This window comes from Vigna radiata, unplaced genomic scaffold (assembly GCF_000741045.1).
Source record: "Vigna radiata var. radiata cultivar VC1973A unplaced genomic scaffold, Vradiata_ver6 scaffold_23, whole genome shotgun sequence".
NCBI classification, from domain to species: domain Eukaryota; kingdom Viridiplantae; phylum Streptophyta; class Magnoliopsida; order Fabales; family Fabaceae; genus Vigna; species Vigna radiata.
This window is the reverse complement of record NW_014541837.1, coordinates 196,592-211,971: the sequence shown is the minus strand read 5'-3', so window position 1 is coordinate 211,971 and position 15,380 is coordinate 196,592. Positions and strand designations below refer to the sequence as shown.

General features: G+C 34.8%; 3 protein-coding genes across 8 annotated transcripts; all 3 read right to left on the bottom strand.

The window, feature by feature from the left end:
- Positions 1-2,161: 2,161 nt before the first annotated feature.
- LOC106778568 lies at positions 2,162-3,063 on the bottom strand. The gene is made up of 2 exons (XM_014666537.2): positions 2,773-3,063; positions 2,162-2,510 (listed from the first exon to the last, which is right to left on the bottom strand). Exons 1-2 carry the CDS (start codon positions 2,880-2,882, stop codon positions 2,387-2,389), a joined length of 234 nt encoding a protein of 77 aa, XP_014522023.1. The 5' UTR covers positions 2,883-3,063; the 3' UTR covers positions 2,162-2,386.
- An 801-nt stretch (positions 3,064-3,864) lies between these two features.
- On the bottom strand, positions 3,865-7,149 carry LOC106778491 (uncharacterized protein HI_0077). The gene is made up of 7 exons (XM_014666462.2): positions 6,645-7,149; positions 5,793-6,034; positions 5,615-5,711; positions 4,883-5,066; positions 4,705-4,786; positions 4,511-4,583; positions 3,865-4,356 (listed from the first exon to the last, which is right to left on the bottom strand). Exons 1-7 carry the CDS (start codon positions 7,041-7,043, stop codon positions 4,285-4,287), a joined length of 1,149 nt encoding a protein of 382 aa, XP_014521948.1. The 5' UTR covers positions 7,044-7,149; the 3' UTR covers positions 3,865-4,284.
- A 418-nt stretch (positions 7,150-7,567) lies between these two features.
- On the bottom strand, positions 7,568-12,290 carry LOC106778592 (transcription factor GTE4-like). Of its 6 annotated transcripts, none has more exons than XM_022776253.1 (5): positions 9,928-12,290; positions 9,794-9,839; positions 9,608-9,715; positions 9,406-9,478; positions 7,568-7,928 (listed from the first exon to the last, which is right to left on the bottom strand). In XM_022776253.1, exons 1-4 carry the CDS (start codon positions 11,572-11,574, stop codon positions 9,432-9,434), a joined length of 1,848 nt encoding a protein of 615 aa, XP_022631974.1. In that variant the 5' UTR covers positions 11,575-12,290; the 3' UTR covers positions 7,568-7,928; positions 9,406-9,431. The 6 variants fall into 6 exon arrangements, with proteins under 6 accessions (XP_022631974.1, XP_014522047.1, XP_022631973.1 ...); XM_014666561.2 differs by having other exon boundaries at positions 9,406-9,718; positions 9,928-11,675; positions 11,782-12,288; XM_022776252.1 differs by having other exon boundaries at positions 9,406-9,718; positions 9,928-11,626; positions 11,782-12,288.
- Between the last annotated feature and the right edge of the window lie 3,090 nt (positions 12,291-15,380).

The following is a 15,380-nucleotide window of genomic DNA, read 5'->3' as shown; positions in this document are numbered from 1 at the left end:
GTTAATTAGGTGAGAATTGAAGTTTTACATAGATAATTAGAAAAATAAAAAACAATGAAAGCATAATTAAGAAAAACAAAACTCACACCAGTAGACAAATAGCTACCATTACAAAAATCCAAAATGATCATATCTCATACAATTAGATTAATGATCATAAAATATACAATTATTATTATGCATAAAGAAAAAAATTAGTTCTTCTTACCTGGCTTCCAGTATTTTCTTAATTAGAAATGTTTTTTTTTCCTTTGTGCCTAGTAGCTCTCCTCTTACAAACTATAAATTTTCTGTGTTGTTTTCTCTGACGCAGTATTTGAAGTGAAGGAGTCTTATTGCCTCCTGACCCTCATTTGCTTCAATTATATATAGGCTAAACCTTGGCTTGCATTTAGTGGCATGGTGCCACTTTCCTTATTTTAAGTTTTATGTCTTATGTAATTTCATTTCCATGTTTTTGATAGGTTTTTGTTTCACTTGGTTACATAGAAAAAAGTTAGGTGTGCTGCCAAAAACCAAAAAGCCCTACGGTGGAAAATAAGAAAGAGTGCAATCCATGTGGATGGAGGAGAATTACGTTTATGGAAGGTGGAAGATAAGAAATAGTACAATCCATGTAGATGGAAGGAGAAAAAGAGAAAAACTACAGTTGCAATTCCACCTTGTAATGCTTAATGCGAAATTAATTTCTCTACTATCAGTCATCCAATTAATAATCCAAGTGGTAGTTTTTCAGTGCAGTTGAAGGGTGGTTTTTCAGTGTTTTTCATTGGAAATAAGTATACTATGTTTCAAGAATTGCTTTGCTATAAATCATAAACATAGTTAGTTCATTCAAAGAGTTTTATTTAAATGACTTAATATCGTTTTTGTTCTCTAGTTTTTGTTCTCTAGTTTGAGAGGTTTTGTTCAATATGGTCCTATCTTTATTTTAGTAACAATTGATCCTATTTTTTGAAAAAACTGTTCAATTGACTCCTTTTTGGTTACGACGTCAATTTTCTAATAGTGCTGGTTACGACGTCAATAAGTTCTTTCATGCATTCACCTATCCAAATGTTATTTTAACAATCCTGACATAATATTATGTTAAAAATCATGTCATAATCATATACAATAAGGACTATAATAAACAATTTAAACTTGAATATGGGACCACTATGAACAAAAAGGACTCAATTGAACAGTTTTTTCAAAAAGTGAGATCAATTGTTATGAAAAAAAAGGTAGGACCATATTGAACAAACCCTCCCAAACTAGGGACCAAAAACGGTATTAAACCTATTTAAATTGAATAGATTGTTACCAGTAAGTATATACTTAATACTTGAACTCTTCTATATTAGTGGTTAAACTGTACTAAGTAAATAGAATTCAGCTATTAGCATTCATACACAGTAAAATTCTTTGGGAACTCACCTTTCTACTAATCTGTTAGGCTTTGGTGGTTGTTATTCATTTTCAACTTCTGTCGTGTTAAAAACTTTTGATAAATTTGAGACAATCAACATCTAGAGTGAGATTAACTTTTAGTTTAATAGACTGGAAAAAACTGTGACAAAGTTAAAAAGCATATTGTATTTTGTGGATATACGAAGGCAAAAAGAAAACATTATATAACATTTTTTAAGTTGTGACATGAAATGAAAAAGCAACCTAGCTGGGAGGGAAGCATCATGTATTTGATTTGAAATTATCAAAAGCATAGTCACAGACTGTAAAGGACTAAAGGTCGAGTTTGTCTATTTAGTTTGTAGCATATTTTGTTTGGAAAAGGGAAAAATAAAGTTTCAAATAAAGCAGACACTTTAAAATAATCTGAAGGAAAAATCTTTGAACATGGATTTGATTTAGGATATATTCAGTAACAGTTTAAGTTGAGTGTGAATATGTGACACTCATCATCCAAGAAATCTTCAATCAAAAAGGGCTAAAACAGAGTTCTCTGTTTTGGCGTCACAAATACATTATGGTTGATAGGGACAACTTGATGGTGGATAAAATAGAAAAGAAGACATTACCCAATCTTCCACATCATTGATTGAACCTCAGATATCAAAATGAGCCAAAACAATAATTTCTGTAAGTTCATTATTGTAACTGTTGATGAAAGACACACACTACCTGTGTTTATACTTTTCAAGTATACAGAAAAGAAAAGTGAACCAAAATAAAGATTGTTNTTGATTATAGAACTAATGATATATGCACAAGAAACAACAATACTACAATGAAGTATGAACTTTTAATTTTGCAGAAAACCAGAAAAGCAAAATAACAATATTACATGTTGATTACCCGAATCTCACAAAAAGACATAAANTGAAAACTAATGAAGAACAGAGGCAGGACTAGAAGTTGTAGATAGAATTGGTGAAAGCAGAAGCTAACAAGGGATCTGAGAGGTGCACCACTCCATGACATGCAGTGGAGCCTTCACCAATTCCAATGCCAACTCCACTATTACCGTAATACACAAGCAGCAGGGGCATATGCATGTCAACAACAACCTGAGAATATTGCGAACCAAAGTTTAAACCTTTATGAATGTTTCACTCAATCAGACCAAACCCATGTCCCAGAATCAGAAATCAAACCAACCCCAACTCACAAAATCGATTTTAGGTAATTTAATCTCAATTTTTTTGAATCTTTATAACTCTTTTACACGTATTTTTTATAGTTTAGAAATTAAAACTAGAGTGCAGAAACAATGCAAAAATAAAGATTTAATTTGATATTTTGAGGAAGAAAAGTGATTATTGGTCTTACCCGACGATCCAGATGACGAGGCCAACGATTGAGACGATGAGGGCAAGAAAAGCAAAGGGAAGACCCAAGAGAAAACCCAAGGGTCTGCAATCACCATCTGAGTTGCACATATTGATTTTTTTGTTCTGTGTTTTCTTTTTCCTTTGCTCTGAGAAAGAAGAACTGAAAGGCTTATGGTGGTGTTATTAAGAAGGGAAGAGAGACGCACGCGCGCACGCGTTTGGTGCCTTCAAGTTAAGGCAATCTAGTATCTTTGGTTTGTTAATACCATGAACAGCATGTTTTCCAGAATAGGAAGCAAATATTTTTTCTGGAATTTCTTATTTATAAGGGATTTCTTAAATATCAATTTTCTTTAGGAATTCCGTTTTTTCCTATCAATAAAAAACTATAACTTTACAGGATTTATTTCCGTATATTCAATTTGGATAAATAAGCATTTTAGCTTTTAAAATTGAAATAATATACTAAAATATCCATTTCAGTAATTTAAAAAATATCTATTCCATAGAGTGAAAAGCACAAACAAATATACTCTATACATCTTGTGGAAAATCTGTTACAATTATATATACTTATTGTCATATGGACTTATTTGTTGATCTTTTACTTTGTAATGAATTTAAAATACTTTAGAATAAAACTATTTGTGTAAATGAAAAAAATAAAAACAAAATTTAAATTTAATTTTTTTAACAATTATTCTAAACAATTAAAATAGTGGAGTTTGAAGTTCATTCAGAAAAAAAGAAAATTAAAATTTCAACAATTAGTTATAATTTTTTCAATATATATAATTGAATTGTTAAATATAATTTGAATATTTAACTTTGAGTAATATTTTGTTTAAGTTTTAAAAATAAATAAATTACTTTATTAAAAAATCGAAATATAAAATATTTCAATAAAATATTTTAAAAAATAAAGAGAATGTAATGGTAAAGAATTCATATATTATAAATTTCAATTTATTAATTGAACTTGTAAAAATTCTTTATTCAAACACAAAGTCTCTAGAAAAACTCTTACAAAACATGATACTTACATTAAAAAGTTTAAAGTTTATAAAATGACAGAGTCTTTGAAACTAAGTTCATGATTGTGTCTCTTTATAATTGTAAAATAAAAACATGACAAGAATGTAATGAGTCATTGATATCATGTACATACACGGCACACTATCCAATAAGCTAAGCAATAACCTTAATTCAACTTTTACATCACGCTAACTTCTCTGATATCATACACATTAAAAAAGTGATGCTGCTTACATCAGTGTCTATGTACTCAGACTAAAGAACATCTTTTCCTTTTCATTTTGCTTACGCTTCACATCAATGGCGGACGCGTGGAGGATTCAACTTCACAATTTCCATTACTACTTTGTATTGCATCACCAAAAGAGTGTATGGAACTTTTATCCCTTCAAAGTATATATTTTTGGCGGCTGAGGAGATCAGTTTATATCTTTCTCTGCTGAAAATAGCAATTGTTCAGGATATGGTGCCAAGATCATTCAGGCGGTTTGGTCCAACTTGAATTCTCTTTTTCCATAGCAATGATGGATGCCAGCCTCTCGTAAACCTGTAACAACACATCAATATCAAGCCAGAAGAACAGCTAGATGGAAAAAGTGTAAGTAGATTATGCAGTCACAACTTAAAGAACTTTAATGTAGTCATCTCATGCAAACTGACATACATATTTTTAAAATAATTTATCTTAAAAATAATATTACTTCACAGAGTTGTTTCTTGTGGCCATCTTTGTCTTTCTTGTCCTGATTGCTCATGGATGATGCATCATCATACCTAGACAGAAGCATATGAAACCAAAATGTTAAGGTTCATATGGAGGTGAAGTGGTAGAATCGAATTTTTCAGCTGAAATATCGAAGGTACAACCTAGAAAACAATTGGGATCGTTTCTTACCAATCACGGGGAATGCCAGCTTCGTCTCGAGCTGCATAGTTGAAGGGGCCCTTCAGTTCCACGTTGTATTCCTTTAGTAAGTCTGTATGGTTGCAAAAATACATTGATGTTGAAAATTGAATGACTTCAGTGTGTTCGTATCTAAGCAGATAAGTAAAGATTAAACAGGCTTCACAACCTTTAAAAGTGGAGCCTGGAGCACAATTCATTTTTTGACAGACAGAAGCAAACCAGTAGACACCAACTGCTACATGTGCAATTTCCTCATCAGCGATTCTTGCCACAATCTTAGATGTCCTATTATCTCCAAAGCCAACTAATTTTTTCACCAGGCGTGGCCCAGCATCAAGTCCTCTAGCCTCCTACAAGTGAAATAATAATACATCTAGAACAACTCTCATGATTCAAAGCTTGTGTAATTAAGCATTTCCAGGAATTTTTAGGAAAGAACATGTCCCACTTCTGCAAGAGGTAATATAGCTAGTGAAAAATATAAGCCAATGGGCAAAAATGTTGATGTAAAATATGGTTGTGGACTGATGGAAATCATCAACTTTAACAAAAGAGTTATTCTATGAGCCCTAATTAGGCAGTGTAAAAAAGACTCCTCTAGAAATCTTCATGAAGTGCTCCAGAATCCAGATAAATTTGTCAGACTCAGTATCACTATTACACATTCTAAGCACAAATAAAAACGAAAAAGATAATTCACATAGGCAATAAAGTCTAACCTAACCAACAGCTTCCAAAGCATAAAATGAGTGTTATTTCACATAACCCATACTTGATACACATACGCTTGAAAAAGAAATATAATCTAATCAAAATAGCAACATTGTCATATTTATTGATCAGCTTTTCACCAAATGGTAACAAACATTTCAAAGAAAGAATGAAGGTGGGGGTTAACCTGGACGAGCGGGATCACAGCCAAACGTGCAGCAACATTGTCTGATGATTTCTCACATTCCCTCCATAGAATATTGTGAGCTGGCATGTCACCATATCTGGTTGGAAGAAGATTCAAAAGATCAGCATAACTAAATTAACTAGAACAGGAAACAAATTGTAAAGACAAATAACCTTACTTAAAACCCAGCTCAGCAAGCCTCTGTGAACACCAAGAGAAGTGGCGACTCTCATCATCAGCAACATGAGCAAAGTCAGCAAAGAACCCCTCCCCTAAAATTTCACTATAGGGAGAAAACCGGACAACGGTATCCCACGCCAAATCAATTGCATTGAGCTCAACGTGTGCCAGATTATGAAGCATATAAGCATTCAGGGGCAAACCCGAGTCCTTGGGAGCAGGGATTTCCTTAGGAGAAACCTAAAGTCAAAGAAAACAAATTCGTTATGCACAAGACAGTGAAATTCATGAAGAAAATTAAACCTTCAACTTGAAGAATCAACATGTCATTATTATTTAGAAAAAAAAAAAACAAAAACAAAAACTGTTAAGCCTAGAGCAACACAACATGAAGGATATGGGGAAATTATAAAACAATCAGGATACAATACAGTGTAAATACACTAAGAATAATGTAAAGGAACATTTTTACATAATTGCATAATACTTGTAAAGGATACATTACCATTTCTCGGCAATGTATAATAAGCTTATCAGTAAATGGTGAACATAACTTACCGAACAAACTAAAACTACAAGCAATCATAACTTACCGAACATAACTTATCGGAATATACTTTTTTCCCCACGAAAATCTCACAAAAATACATAATTTTCCAAACTCTTATGAGAATGCCACAAGAAAATGTTAGTCCGCCTCAAAACAAGTCTTGCCTAGTATAATTACCTACTCTTAACTGTAGTTGTAAGGATTCAGAGTGTTGGGACAATTAGCTCTTAATGATACAATTACAATATAACAGAAAAGAAAGATAAATAAGAAAGAAAGAAGTGATAGAGAGAAGGGAACCAGTTGGGGATTTGGTGGTCGGGCGGGGCGAGACGGGGGTAGGGAAATGCCAAGGGGAAGGTTGTGGCGGCGCCACATGGAGTAAGCCATGTGAGAAAGCTGGGACTTGGCAAGAGGGTCGCTGGTGGAAAGAACGATAGAACCAAGCTCAGCCAAGGAAGAAGCTTGCCCCAATGGAGTGGAATCACAGAATAGGGGTTGGGGCTCTGGACCATGCTCCCCCCACTTGCGATTCTCGTTCAGATGGCTCTCCCTCCATTCATCCAGGCCACGCCATGGACAAACCTTGACACCACATGAAGAAGAAGAAGAAGAAGAAGAAGAAGAAGAGAAGCATCTGGGCTTCAAATGCGAGGCCGAAAGTGATACCATCGTTGCTTCCAGTTTCAGAAGCTGCATCACTTCCGCTTCCTCACTCCCCCTCCTAGCTTTATGATTATGCTCCTACTCTTCTTCCAAGCTTTCTTAATCTCACCCTATAACTCACTTTCTTTTCTTTAATCACTTGCAGTGCAGAGTCAGAAATAAAATAAAATAAACGCCTTTAGTTTTGTTTTTACCGTATTACTACGTTTTTAATTTAATTTAAATAGGCATTTTTCGTACTTGTAGTCCAATTCAAAATTTATTTTAATCCGTTCATTTAAAATCAATGAAAATAGTCGTGGAAATTTGTTTAGTACAGCCAATGAAAATTTGAGGATTTTCGTACTTGTACGTTTAGTACAGCAAAATTTGTTTGCCTACAGGATTAAAATACAATTTTCTCTTTGAACCTGAAAAGTAATTAATTTTCCAAAAAAACTGGGGAATGCCTCAAATTATCATTTTTAGCGACTAATTGTTCTGTTCACAAATTATTATGAAAATTTTATACAACCAGAAAAATTGTTAAAATATCTGACGCTTTTTTGAAGGAGTAATTACAACTGAATACTATTTCGACACACTTATTGACATCTACCATGAACCAATAATGACTTCAAGAACTTGAATTACAGATTATCTTTGCATGTCAGTGTAGCGGTAGTTAGCAATGTACACCGCTACGGAGAACTTTCTAACTATCATCACATTCTACCAAATAATTTACATGAGTTCGTGTAATCACAAATAAAGCCTTATAGCTATGGTGCAACAGTTCCACACTGCATCAGTACTATTAATGCTTTGTTGCAATGCTTCCTTTACAAACCAACAGCTAAATTGGGATGAATAATTTGGAAACCGGAAAAACGAACCAGCCAAGAATCACATCACCAGCAAATCTTAAATATCTGAGATCTGTACAAATCCACATGAAATAAAACAGCAAAGGATAAAAAGTTAGTAGCTCACAAATTTTATGATCAAAAAATAGACTCCGACAGTCTGAACAATTGCAACAACTGATATTGATTAATTTAATTCAATTCACATGTTACATTAAAAGTCACGTTACGTTGTGAAAATAGAAAATGGCTATCGCATAAATAGATAATATATGTAAATTGTAAGCTTTATAGAATTGTCCTGCAATGGCACGAGGAGCAATGTTTATAAGTTCATAAGAATTGTTATTTCTTTTGGGGGATGAAGATACAAGTGCAAGATAAATATGCCATTCAATAACAATGCATTTCAGTTCCTCTTGTTTGTAATGGATAACACAAGAATGCAAGAGATGTAATATAGTAAAGCAAAGCAAATCATCAGTTCATCATTAAGTAGGCAGATGGTAATGAGTATACATTAACCAGCATTTCAAACCGTAATCGTACAGTATAAAATCCAATATAACAGGATGTGAAGCTATAATGCTAACAAAGGTAATACTATTTCTATATAACCAAACATAAAACAAAATAAAATCAATTTACGGAAAAAACACAGTACTACTCAGGAGACCTTGGATACCGTACTCAAAACAGTTCCAGAAACCAAATAACTTAGAGAAGTACGAGGAAAGATAGCAAATGTGACTTTTCACACCACTAATATTTAAATTCAATAGACCATGCTTTAAATAGTTTCACGCAAATATTATGTTTATACTCTACAGGTATATTCTTAAGGCCATCTTCCATTAATCTTTATAATCTACTCACAAAATACATTTACATCAGACAACAGCGTTGCAACCTAGTCAGCATGCCACAATGAATGTTCTTAAATTCACGTACCAGTTTAAAAAGTTCGACCACAATAGATAAGAGAGAAAGTAGAAATCTTTTTGGCAGAAATTATTCTTAAGACAACTACCCATAAAGACAAACTAAACTTCAGAACATCTGGAATTACAAGACATACGTTATATAGGTTATGTTATGCTAATAAAAAATGCTCTCGACAAAGTAAATAGAATAGGACATGGAACATATGCAAACAAGTACACTAAAGAGTGTGCAATCAAGTAAACATTTTAACACTACGAACTATAAGAAAACATGAAGAGCACGTGAAAAAATGTAAAATTTTATAGAAAATGGCATCAAATACTTACTGCTAAAACTGCACTTAATGCAAAGAATCTAAAAACAAGGCCACATTCCAGAAATAACCTCTAGTCATTGCATTCAATTTTAAATTCAACAAGGAGCACCAGCATGCATGCAATCGAAAAAACATTTATGGTAAACCAGTAAGAGTCATGAGTTAAACAATCATGGTAGTTACGAGAAAAATCATATTGAAAGATACATATGTCACTCTACAAAATGAAAAGATGGGAGTACAAAGCAGAGCATATGGCGAAATAAATATTTGGAGGTTGTGATTCTACCTGACAGAATGAATTTAGGTTCTCTATTACCCAGCATCAGACCCAGAGGCTGAGGAACTACCAGTATCAGAATCTGCAAGAATAAAATAAATAAAAATCAGACAGAACACTTGACCAAAACGAAAAGCAGAAGTGAGCATGCAGTAGCAAGAATAATAATGGTCAAGATATCTCTTGACTAAATAATTAATCAAAGTAACACTTGATGAAGAGCCTGAATCACTGCTGGAGCTGCTTGAACCACTTGTCTTGCTCCCATCCGCTTGAACTTCTTCTTGAGCGGGCAAGGATGGGGTAGGATTTCCTTCATCTTCTGATAAAAAGGTAAACAAGATACATCAATTAATCCAATAATGAGATCCACAATAATGCTACCGTTAAAAATTACCTGTTTGTGCTTCTTCTGAAATCTCAGCCATAACCGGTGCCGGACTCTACAGAAGCATGAAAAAAAAATACATTTAGCAATGACTGTTTGACAATGAATTTACTGGCTGATGAAAGTTAAAATTGAAATTGTACCTTTTGCAGGGCATTCTGCTCAGCTTGTGCTCTAGCTTGAAGAGCAAGTTCAAGCTTCCTCTTATTTTTGCTCAAACTTTTCTTATAGTTGGTCACAAATCTATCAAGCTCCCAGAGAGTCTCCGTATCCACACTATCAATGTCCACTTCAATTTCTTCATCATGCTGGGAAAGAGCCGAATTTCTCTTCTTAATGATCTGTACAATGGCATCTAGCTTCTCAGAAGGTAGACCCTGAAGGTTTGTGCTGAGTTTTTGCTTTTCCTCATATGTCATGTCTCTTTTATGAGGGTCTTTCGCCTTAGGCTTTTTGGGAGCAGGGGTTCGAGACGAAGGAGTGATGCTCATGATTTTTGGAGGTTGTGTCATTGATTCTGACCTATCCAAAATCCGTCTCGTATCAATAGGCGGGGGCCGAAATGCAGGAGCCTTTCTAGACAGAGGTGGAGGTGAAGGGCCAGCCGCACCATAATCTTGGTCAAATCTAATTTCGTGGTTGTAATTTGACTCTATTACAGCCCATCTCTCCTCAAATAAATCTGACAGCTGCTCAGCCATTATATGAACGTCTTGTCCTTTGGGATTATAAGTCATGGCATTGCGAAATGTAAGTCTCACATCCTCAGCAAACTCCTTGGGTGACTTGTACAAATTCTTGTTCAGCTTTGACTTCACAGCACCCAGGTCCATTGGATGCGTGATTATATCAAAATAATCGTGTAAACCAAGACCCTCAACGTCAACTGGAGCATTAAACACCCAACCATGCTTGTGCTTCATCAATTTCTCAAGCAACGAGCCACAACTCTTCAAAAGCTTCAATCCCATTCCATGTCCCATCTCAGCTGCACCATGCTTCTTCCCATTCAATTTAGACTTCTTGTTACTCCCTGAAGGTGGAAACTTTTCTTTCCCAAGCAAGAACTCCGAATTGCGATAGAACTGGTTCGCCTTGGGCGTCCTCTTCTCCTTCTCAACGGTTTCACCAACCCCTTGACTATTCTCCAACACTGATACGCTCAACTGATGCAAAGGTTGGGAAGGCTCTCGTGGTGGAACAACAGCCGAGGCCACCTCCGAATGAGTACGCTTTGTTCCAACCCTATTACCAGTCCCACTATCCACCATCATATCTGAATTACCATACGCACCAATCATCCCCAACTTCTGTTCAATCCTACTCACCAAACTCCTAACCATATTGAGCTCACTCTCAAGCCTCCTCATTAATTCCGGCTTAGACCGCCAATCCAACCTTAGCCTAACAAAACTCCCCGGTCCCGGCAACCATTCTGGTAAGCCGGGAACACTGGAAGAGTCGTTCAAAGCACGATTCACGTACGGCCGAGCTGAATTTCCATCCTCCAGGCCCTGCTGAACCAAGGCGTTATTGCAATTATCCTTAGCCCTAGTATTACCGTTATCGACAGTGATGTTATCCTTACTGTTGTAATGCGCGGCGGTAATGGCACCCGAACTGTCGTCGCCGTCGTTGGTAATAGTTGCAGCGGTAGTATGAGGAGCGACGTTCACGGCGTTGACTTTGTTCTTAGGACCTTTAAACGCTTTCCTGGTGTAGACCTTGCTCTCGGTGTATCTCTGCTCCTTTTTGCTGCCATCATCTCCACCAATTTGTCCCGAAGCCATACATGCAAAACCCTAATTATGTTTTCCCTCACCCTAAAACCTTGACCGAACCCTAAAATCCGAACATAGGGTTTTACGAATCGGGCAAGGAGTAGAATAACCTAATAAGACAGCCTATAAGTGAAATTCCGAAAATAGAAACGAATCGACGGAGAAGAAGAAAGCGAGGGTCGCGAGGACACAGAATAGGGTTTGGAGCTGTGTTACCTTGGTGCTCCGATCAGATCTCGTAGTTTCTCTCTCTGGAGATGGAGATTCTCTCTCTAGAACTCTCGGTGTGGTTCTCTTTCAGTGCAAGTGAACGGGAAATCGTGTCATCTTATCGGGTCACAGGTGTACGGCAACGGTAGGTGCGTGTGAGGAACCGTGGACCGGGTGAGTGGATAGTGACGCGTCTGAGGTGCGTCACAGGGAACCCTTTTAGCACCAATTTTTGGGACGCGGACTTGCTAACAGGTTTGGCCATTGGGATGCACGCACCAATAAGAGGGCGGAGATAGAGGGACGTGGATGTCACGCGGTAGTGAGAGGAAGCGGGAGTTTGTGGCGCGAGGTTTCGTTAGCGAAAAATTAAAAAGTTTTCGTGAGCCGGGGTGTGGCGCGTGATGAGTACTCGTCAGTCCGAACCCGGCACTGTCTGCCCAGTGCCGGAAGGGATCCACACGCGCCGGAATGGCGGGTGTGCAGCTGTTTTTACGGGCCTTTGGATTTATTGTCTTTGGGCTTAAGTTGTGGATCATAGCCCAGTTGGCATTAGTGTGTACTAAAGCACATAGGTACATGTGCTTTTGAGCTAAAATTTATATTGATTTACGGTCTAATTGATGAATTCATTAAAATTTATCGGTACAGTTTAATATTATGATAAAAACAATTAGTCTCATGAAAAAATGAAGATCCGAAAAGGAACTTAAGTTTGGATTAAGTAAAAACTAAAGTGAAAATAACTGAACGACGGAAGTGGTTTTTATTAAAATTAGTATAGTTGTTTTGTTATTATATAAAAAGTTAAACTAAATCATACCACATATTTATTTTTTATACCTCTGGATAAATTATTGTTACTATGTTAACCTAAAAGATGACTTAATTTTGACAATGATAAAAGAAAATTAGAGTTAGAAAGTTTTTGCCATTAATTTTTTAAATAATGATGTGTTAATGCAGATTTTTTTGACAAAGTATAGTTATCATTTTGTTATTGGATTTACATTACTTTAACACAACAATGAATAAATAATGAATTAATGAGAATATAATACGTGAGTTATGTTAAAATGTTATTAAAAAATTTGTGCCAAAAATATATTTTTTCTAATTTTTTTTCTCATACAACATAACATTAAGTCTCTTTATTATTAGAACTACTGGGACACATGTATCTTGTATGTAACACTTGTGTATCCATAATTATTAAGTATTTGTGTACATATACAACTCACTAAATATGTTAGGTGATATGACCTAACAAGACAAGATACATTAAGTTGATCTAAATTGGTTGTAAAATATTTGAAGATATATTTGTTGGTGTAAATATTCATATATTAATCAATTTTAGACAGGTTAATTATGTCATGATATTCCTTTATACTATATATTTACATTATTATATTATATTTGTTAATACTATTTTAAATTTTCTTGATATTATTAGTTTTTATAACAAACCTTATATGACCCAAAAATCTTATAAATACACATGGTATTTCACAAAGAAATACACACTTTATTACTATATTCATAGATCCTAAAACTCTCTATAACTTAAGCGTCAAAAAGTCTTTTATGGATGGATCTTTCTATTTAGAGTAACAAGGGATTAAATTCCAACTATTATAAACATTCAAGCTACCATTTGGATCTTGCCACCTATATAAAGTTCCACGCTCAGAAGTCCGATAATTAAGAACATTTGATGTTGACCATGGGTCCAAGTAAAACTTTATCCTAACTCTACATTTTACATAGACATCTCACTCACGTTACCATAAGTGTTTATGATAAAGAGTGGGCTACAATGCATATATTTCATCATCACACTCAAGTGTTTAACGCCAAGCGATGGTCCCGAGATCTTTGCCCTTCTCACCAACACCGACCTGGACAATGTCAAAGTTTATTCCATATCTAGTTATAATCTTTTGTGATGGTATGGATGATAAGGACTTAAAAATCATGAGGTCACCCTTCTAGGTAACCACAAAGATTCATACAAACATCATATAAATTCTTACGCACAAAGCGAATAACTTTGTCACCCCGTGAAGGTTGTTTAACATTACACTAATCATGTTCGCCTAGAGGAAGTCCGTGAGATCGGGAGTAATGTTAGACGTCGACCTAATCCTACAACTTTTCTCATGCTCTTAAAGGCTATTAATGGGCAAGATGTGTTGGCCATGATGTACGAACTTGGACTGCAAGCAATCAGCTTAGATTGGTGACCCTTAACGTGAGTTATCCCACACATTACAATGGTAAAAGATGGAATCGACTAAATTCACTGTTGAGTCTTAGCTCCAAGCTAACGCCACCTAGAGGTTTATGGGGTCAACAATGTGACCAAACTTCTTAATGAATTCAGTGCCTTGTAGTAAGAAGACGTTGTAAATTCCCTTCTTAACAAGTTAACGATAACACAACTTAAGTCTGCTTAGACAACATTTTAGCCTACTGAAGACAGTAGCACACACAAAGCTTGCCTAAGTCGGCAACACAAAGCTTGCTCAGATAAGCAACATTAAATCCTACACAAGTCAATATTTCAAAGTTCTCAAGACATCCATGGTCAAAGACAACCACCTACTACTAGGTCAAAAAATCAATCTACCTGCAAAGTCAAAGACAATCATCCCAACTCGGTCAAGAACGACCTAATTTAACATGTCTAACACGATCCAAGACGACCACATATAGTTTGACCAAACGACCAATCCACCAACAAATTTAAAGTCAACTACAACTCGACCAAAAAGCCAATTATAGTCACAAGAAGCATTCCTCATATGGTAATCAAACTTTTGAGCTTGGGAGTTTATGTACATACTCGACCCAATAAATATACTAAGTGATGCGGTCCAACAAGGCTCATTCACCTTTATTAACCTAAAATGGTTAGCAGATATTTTGAGATATATTTTTTGGTGCACATATTCATATATTAATAGTATATGTGACCAAATCTTGATAGTTTAATTATGTCATAATATTCTTGGATACCATATATTTACAAAATATTTGGTAGATCAATTAAGGTATCATATTATTTTTATTATTTCACTAATTGTCATATATACTGTAAGTTGTTATATTTGTTGATATTATTTTATATTCTCTTAATATTATTACTTATTACAATAAATCTCATAAGGCTCAAAAACTCTATAAATTCACATTGTGTTTCACTAGTAAATACAGAATCTCTTTTACTATTTTTACTATACTCATATATCTTAAAACTTTGTGGGAAAATCATTTACAAGTGGATCTTCCCAATTTACAACAACAAATTATTCAATTTTAACCACTAAGAACATTTAAGCTACTACATGAATCTTAGTAATTGTATAAAGGTTCGCGTTTGGAGTTCAGGTAAGAACAATTCATATTATAATGCAAAAATATGGTGAAGAAACAAAAGAGAAAAAAAATAATCCTTATCCTTTGATAGTTTTATTTATTGAAAAAAAAAATTATACAGTGTTTATTCTTGAAAAGTCATATAACAATCATTATATTATAAATGATAAAATTGGATATATGAATTGTGTACACAAAACAGAGAATTCCATATATATATATAT

Coding starts and splice junctions, on each gene's coding strand:
- LOC106778592 (XM_022776251.1), bottom strand. CDS start 11,574: ATGGCTTCGGGACAAATTGGTGGAGATGATGGCAGCAAAAAGGAGCAG. Junction 9,840..9,927: donor AGCAGAATGCCCTGCAAAAG/GTACAATTTCAA, acceptor ATGCTTCTGTAG/AGTCCGGCACCGGTTATGGC. Junction 9,719..9,793: donor TTCAGAAGAAGCACAAACAG/GTAATTTTTAAC, acceptor CCTTTTTATCAG/AAGATGAAGGAAATCCTACC.
- LOC106778568 (XM_014666537.2), bottom strand. CDS start 2,882: ATGTGCAACTCAGATGGTGATTGCAGACCCTTGGGTTTTCTCTTGGGT. Junction 2,511..2,772: donor CTCGTCATCTGGATCGTCGG/GTAAGACCAATA, acceptor CAATATTCTCAG/GTTGTTGTTGACATGCATAT.
- LOC106778491 (XM_014666462.2), bottom strand. CDS start 7,043: ATGCAGCTTCTGAAACTGGAAGCAACGATGGTATCACTTTCGGCCTCG. Junction 5,712..5,792: donor CTTGCTGAGCTGGGTTTTAA/GTAAGGTTATTT, acceptor TCTTCCAACCAG/ATATGGTGACATGCCAGCTC. Junction 4,787..4,882: donor TCCAGGCTCCACTTTTAAAG/GTTGTGAAGCCT, acceptor GCAACCATACAG/ACTTACTAAAGGAATACAAC.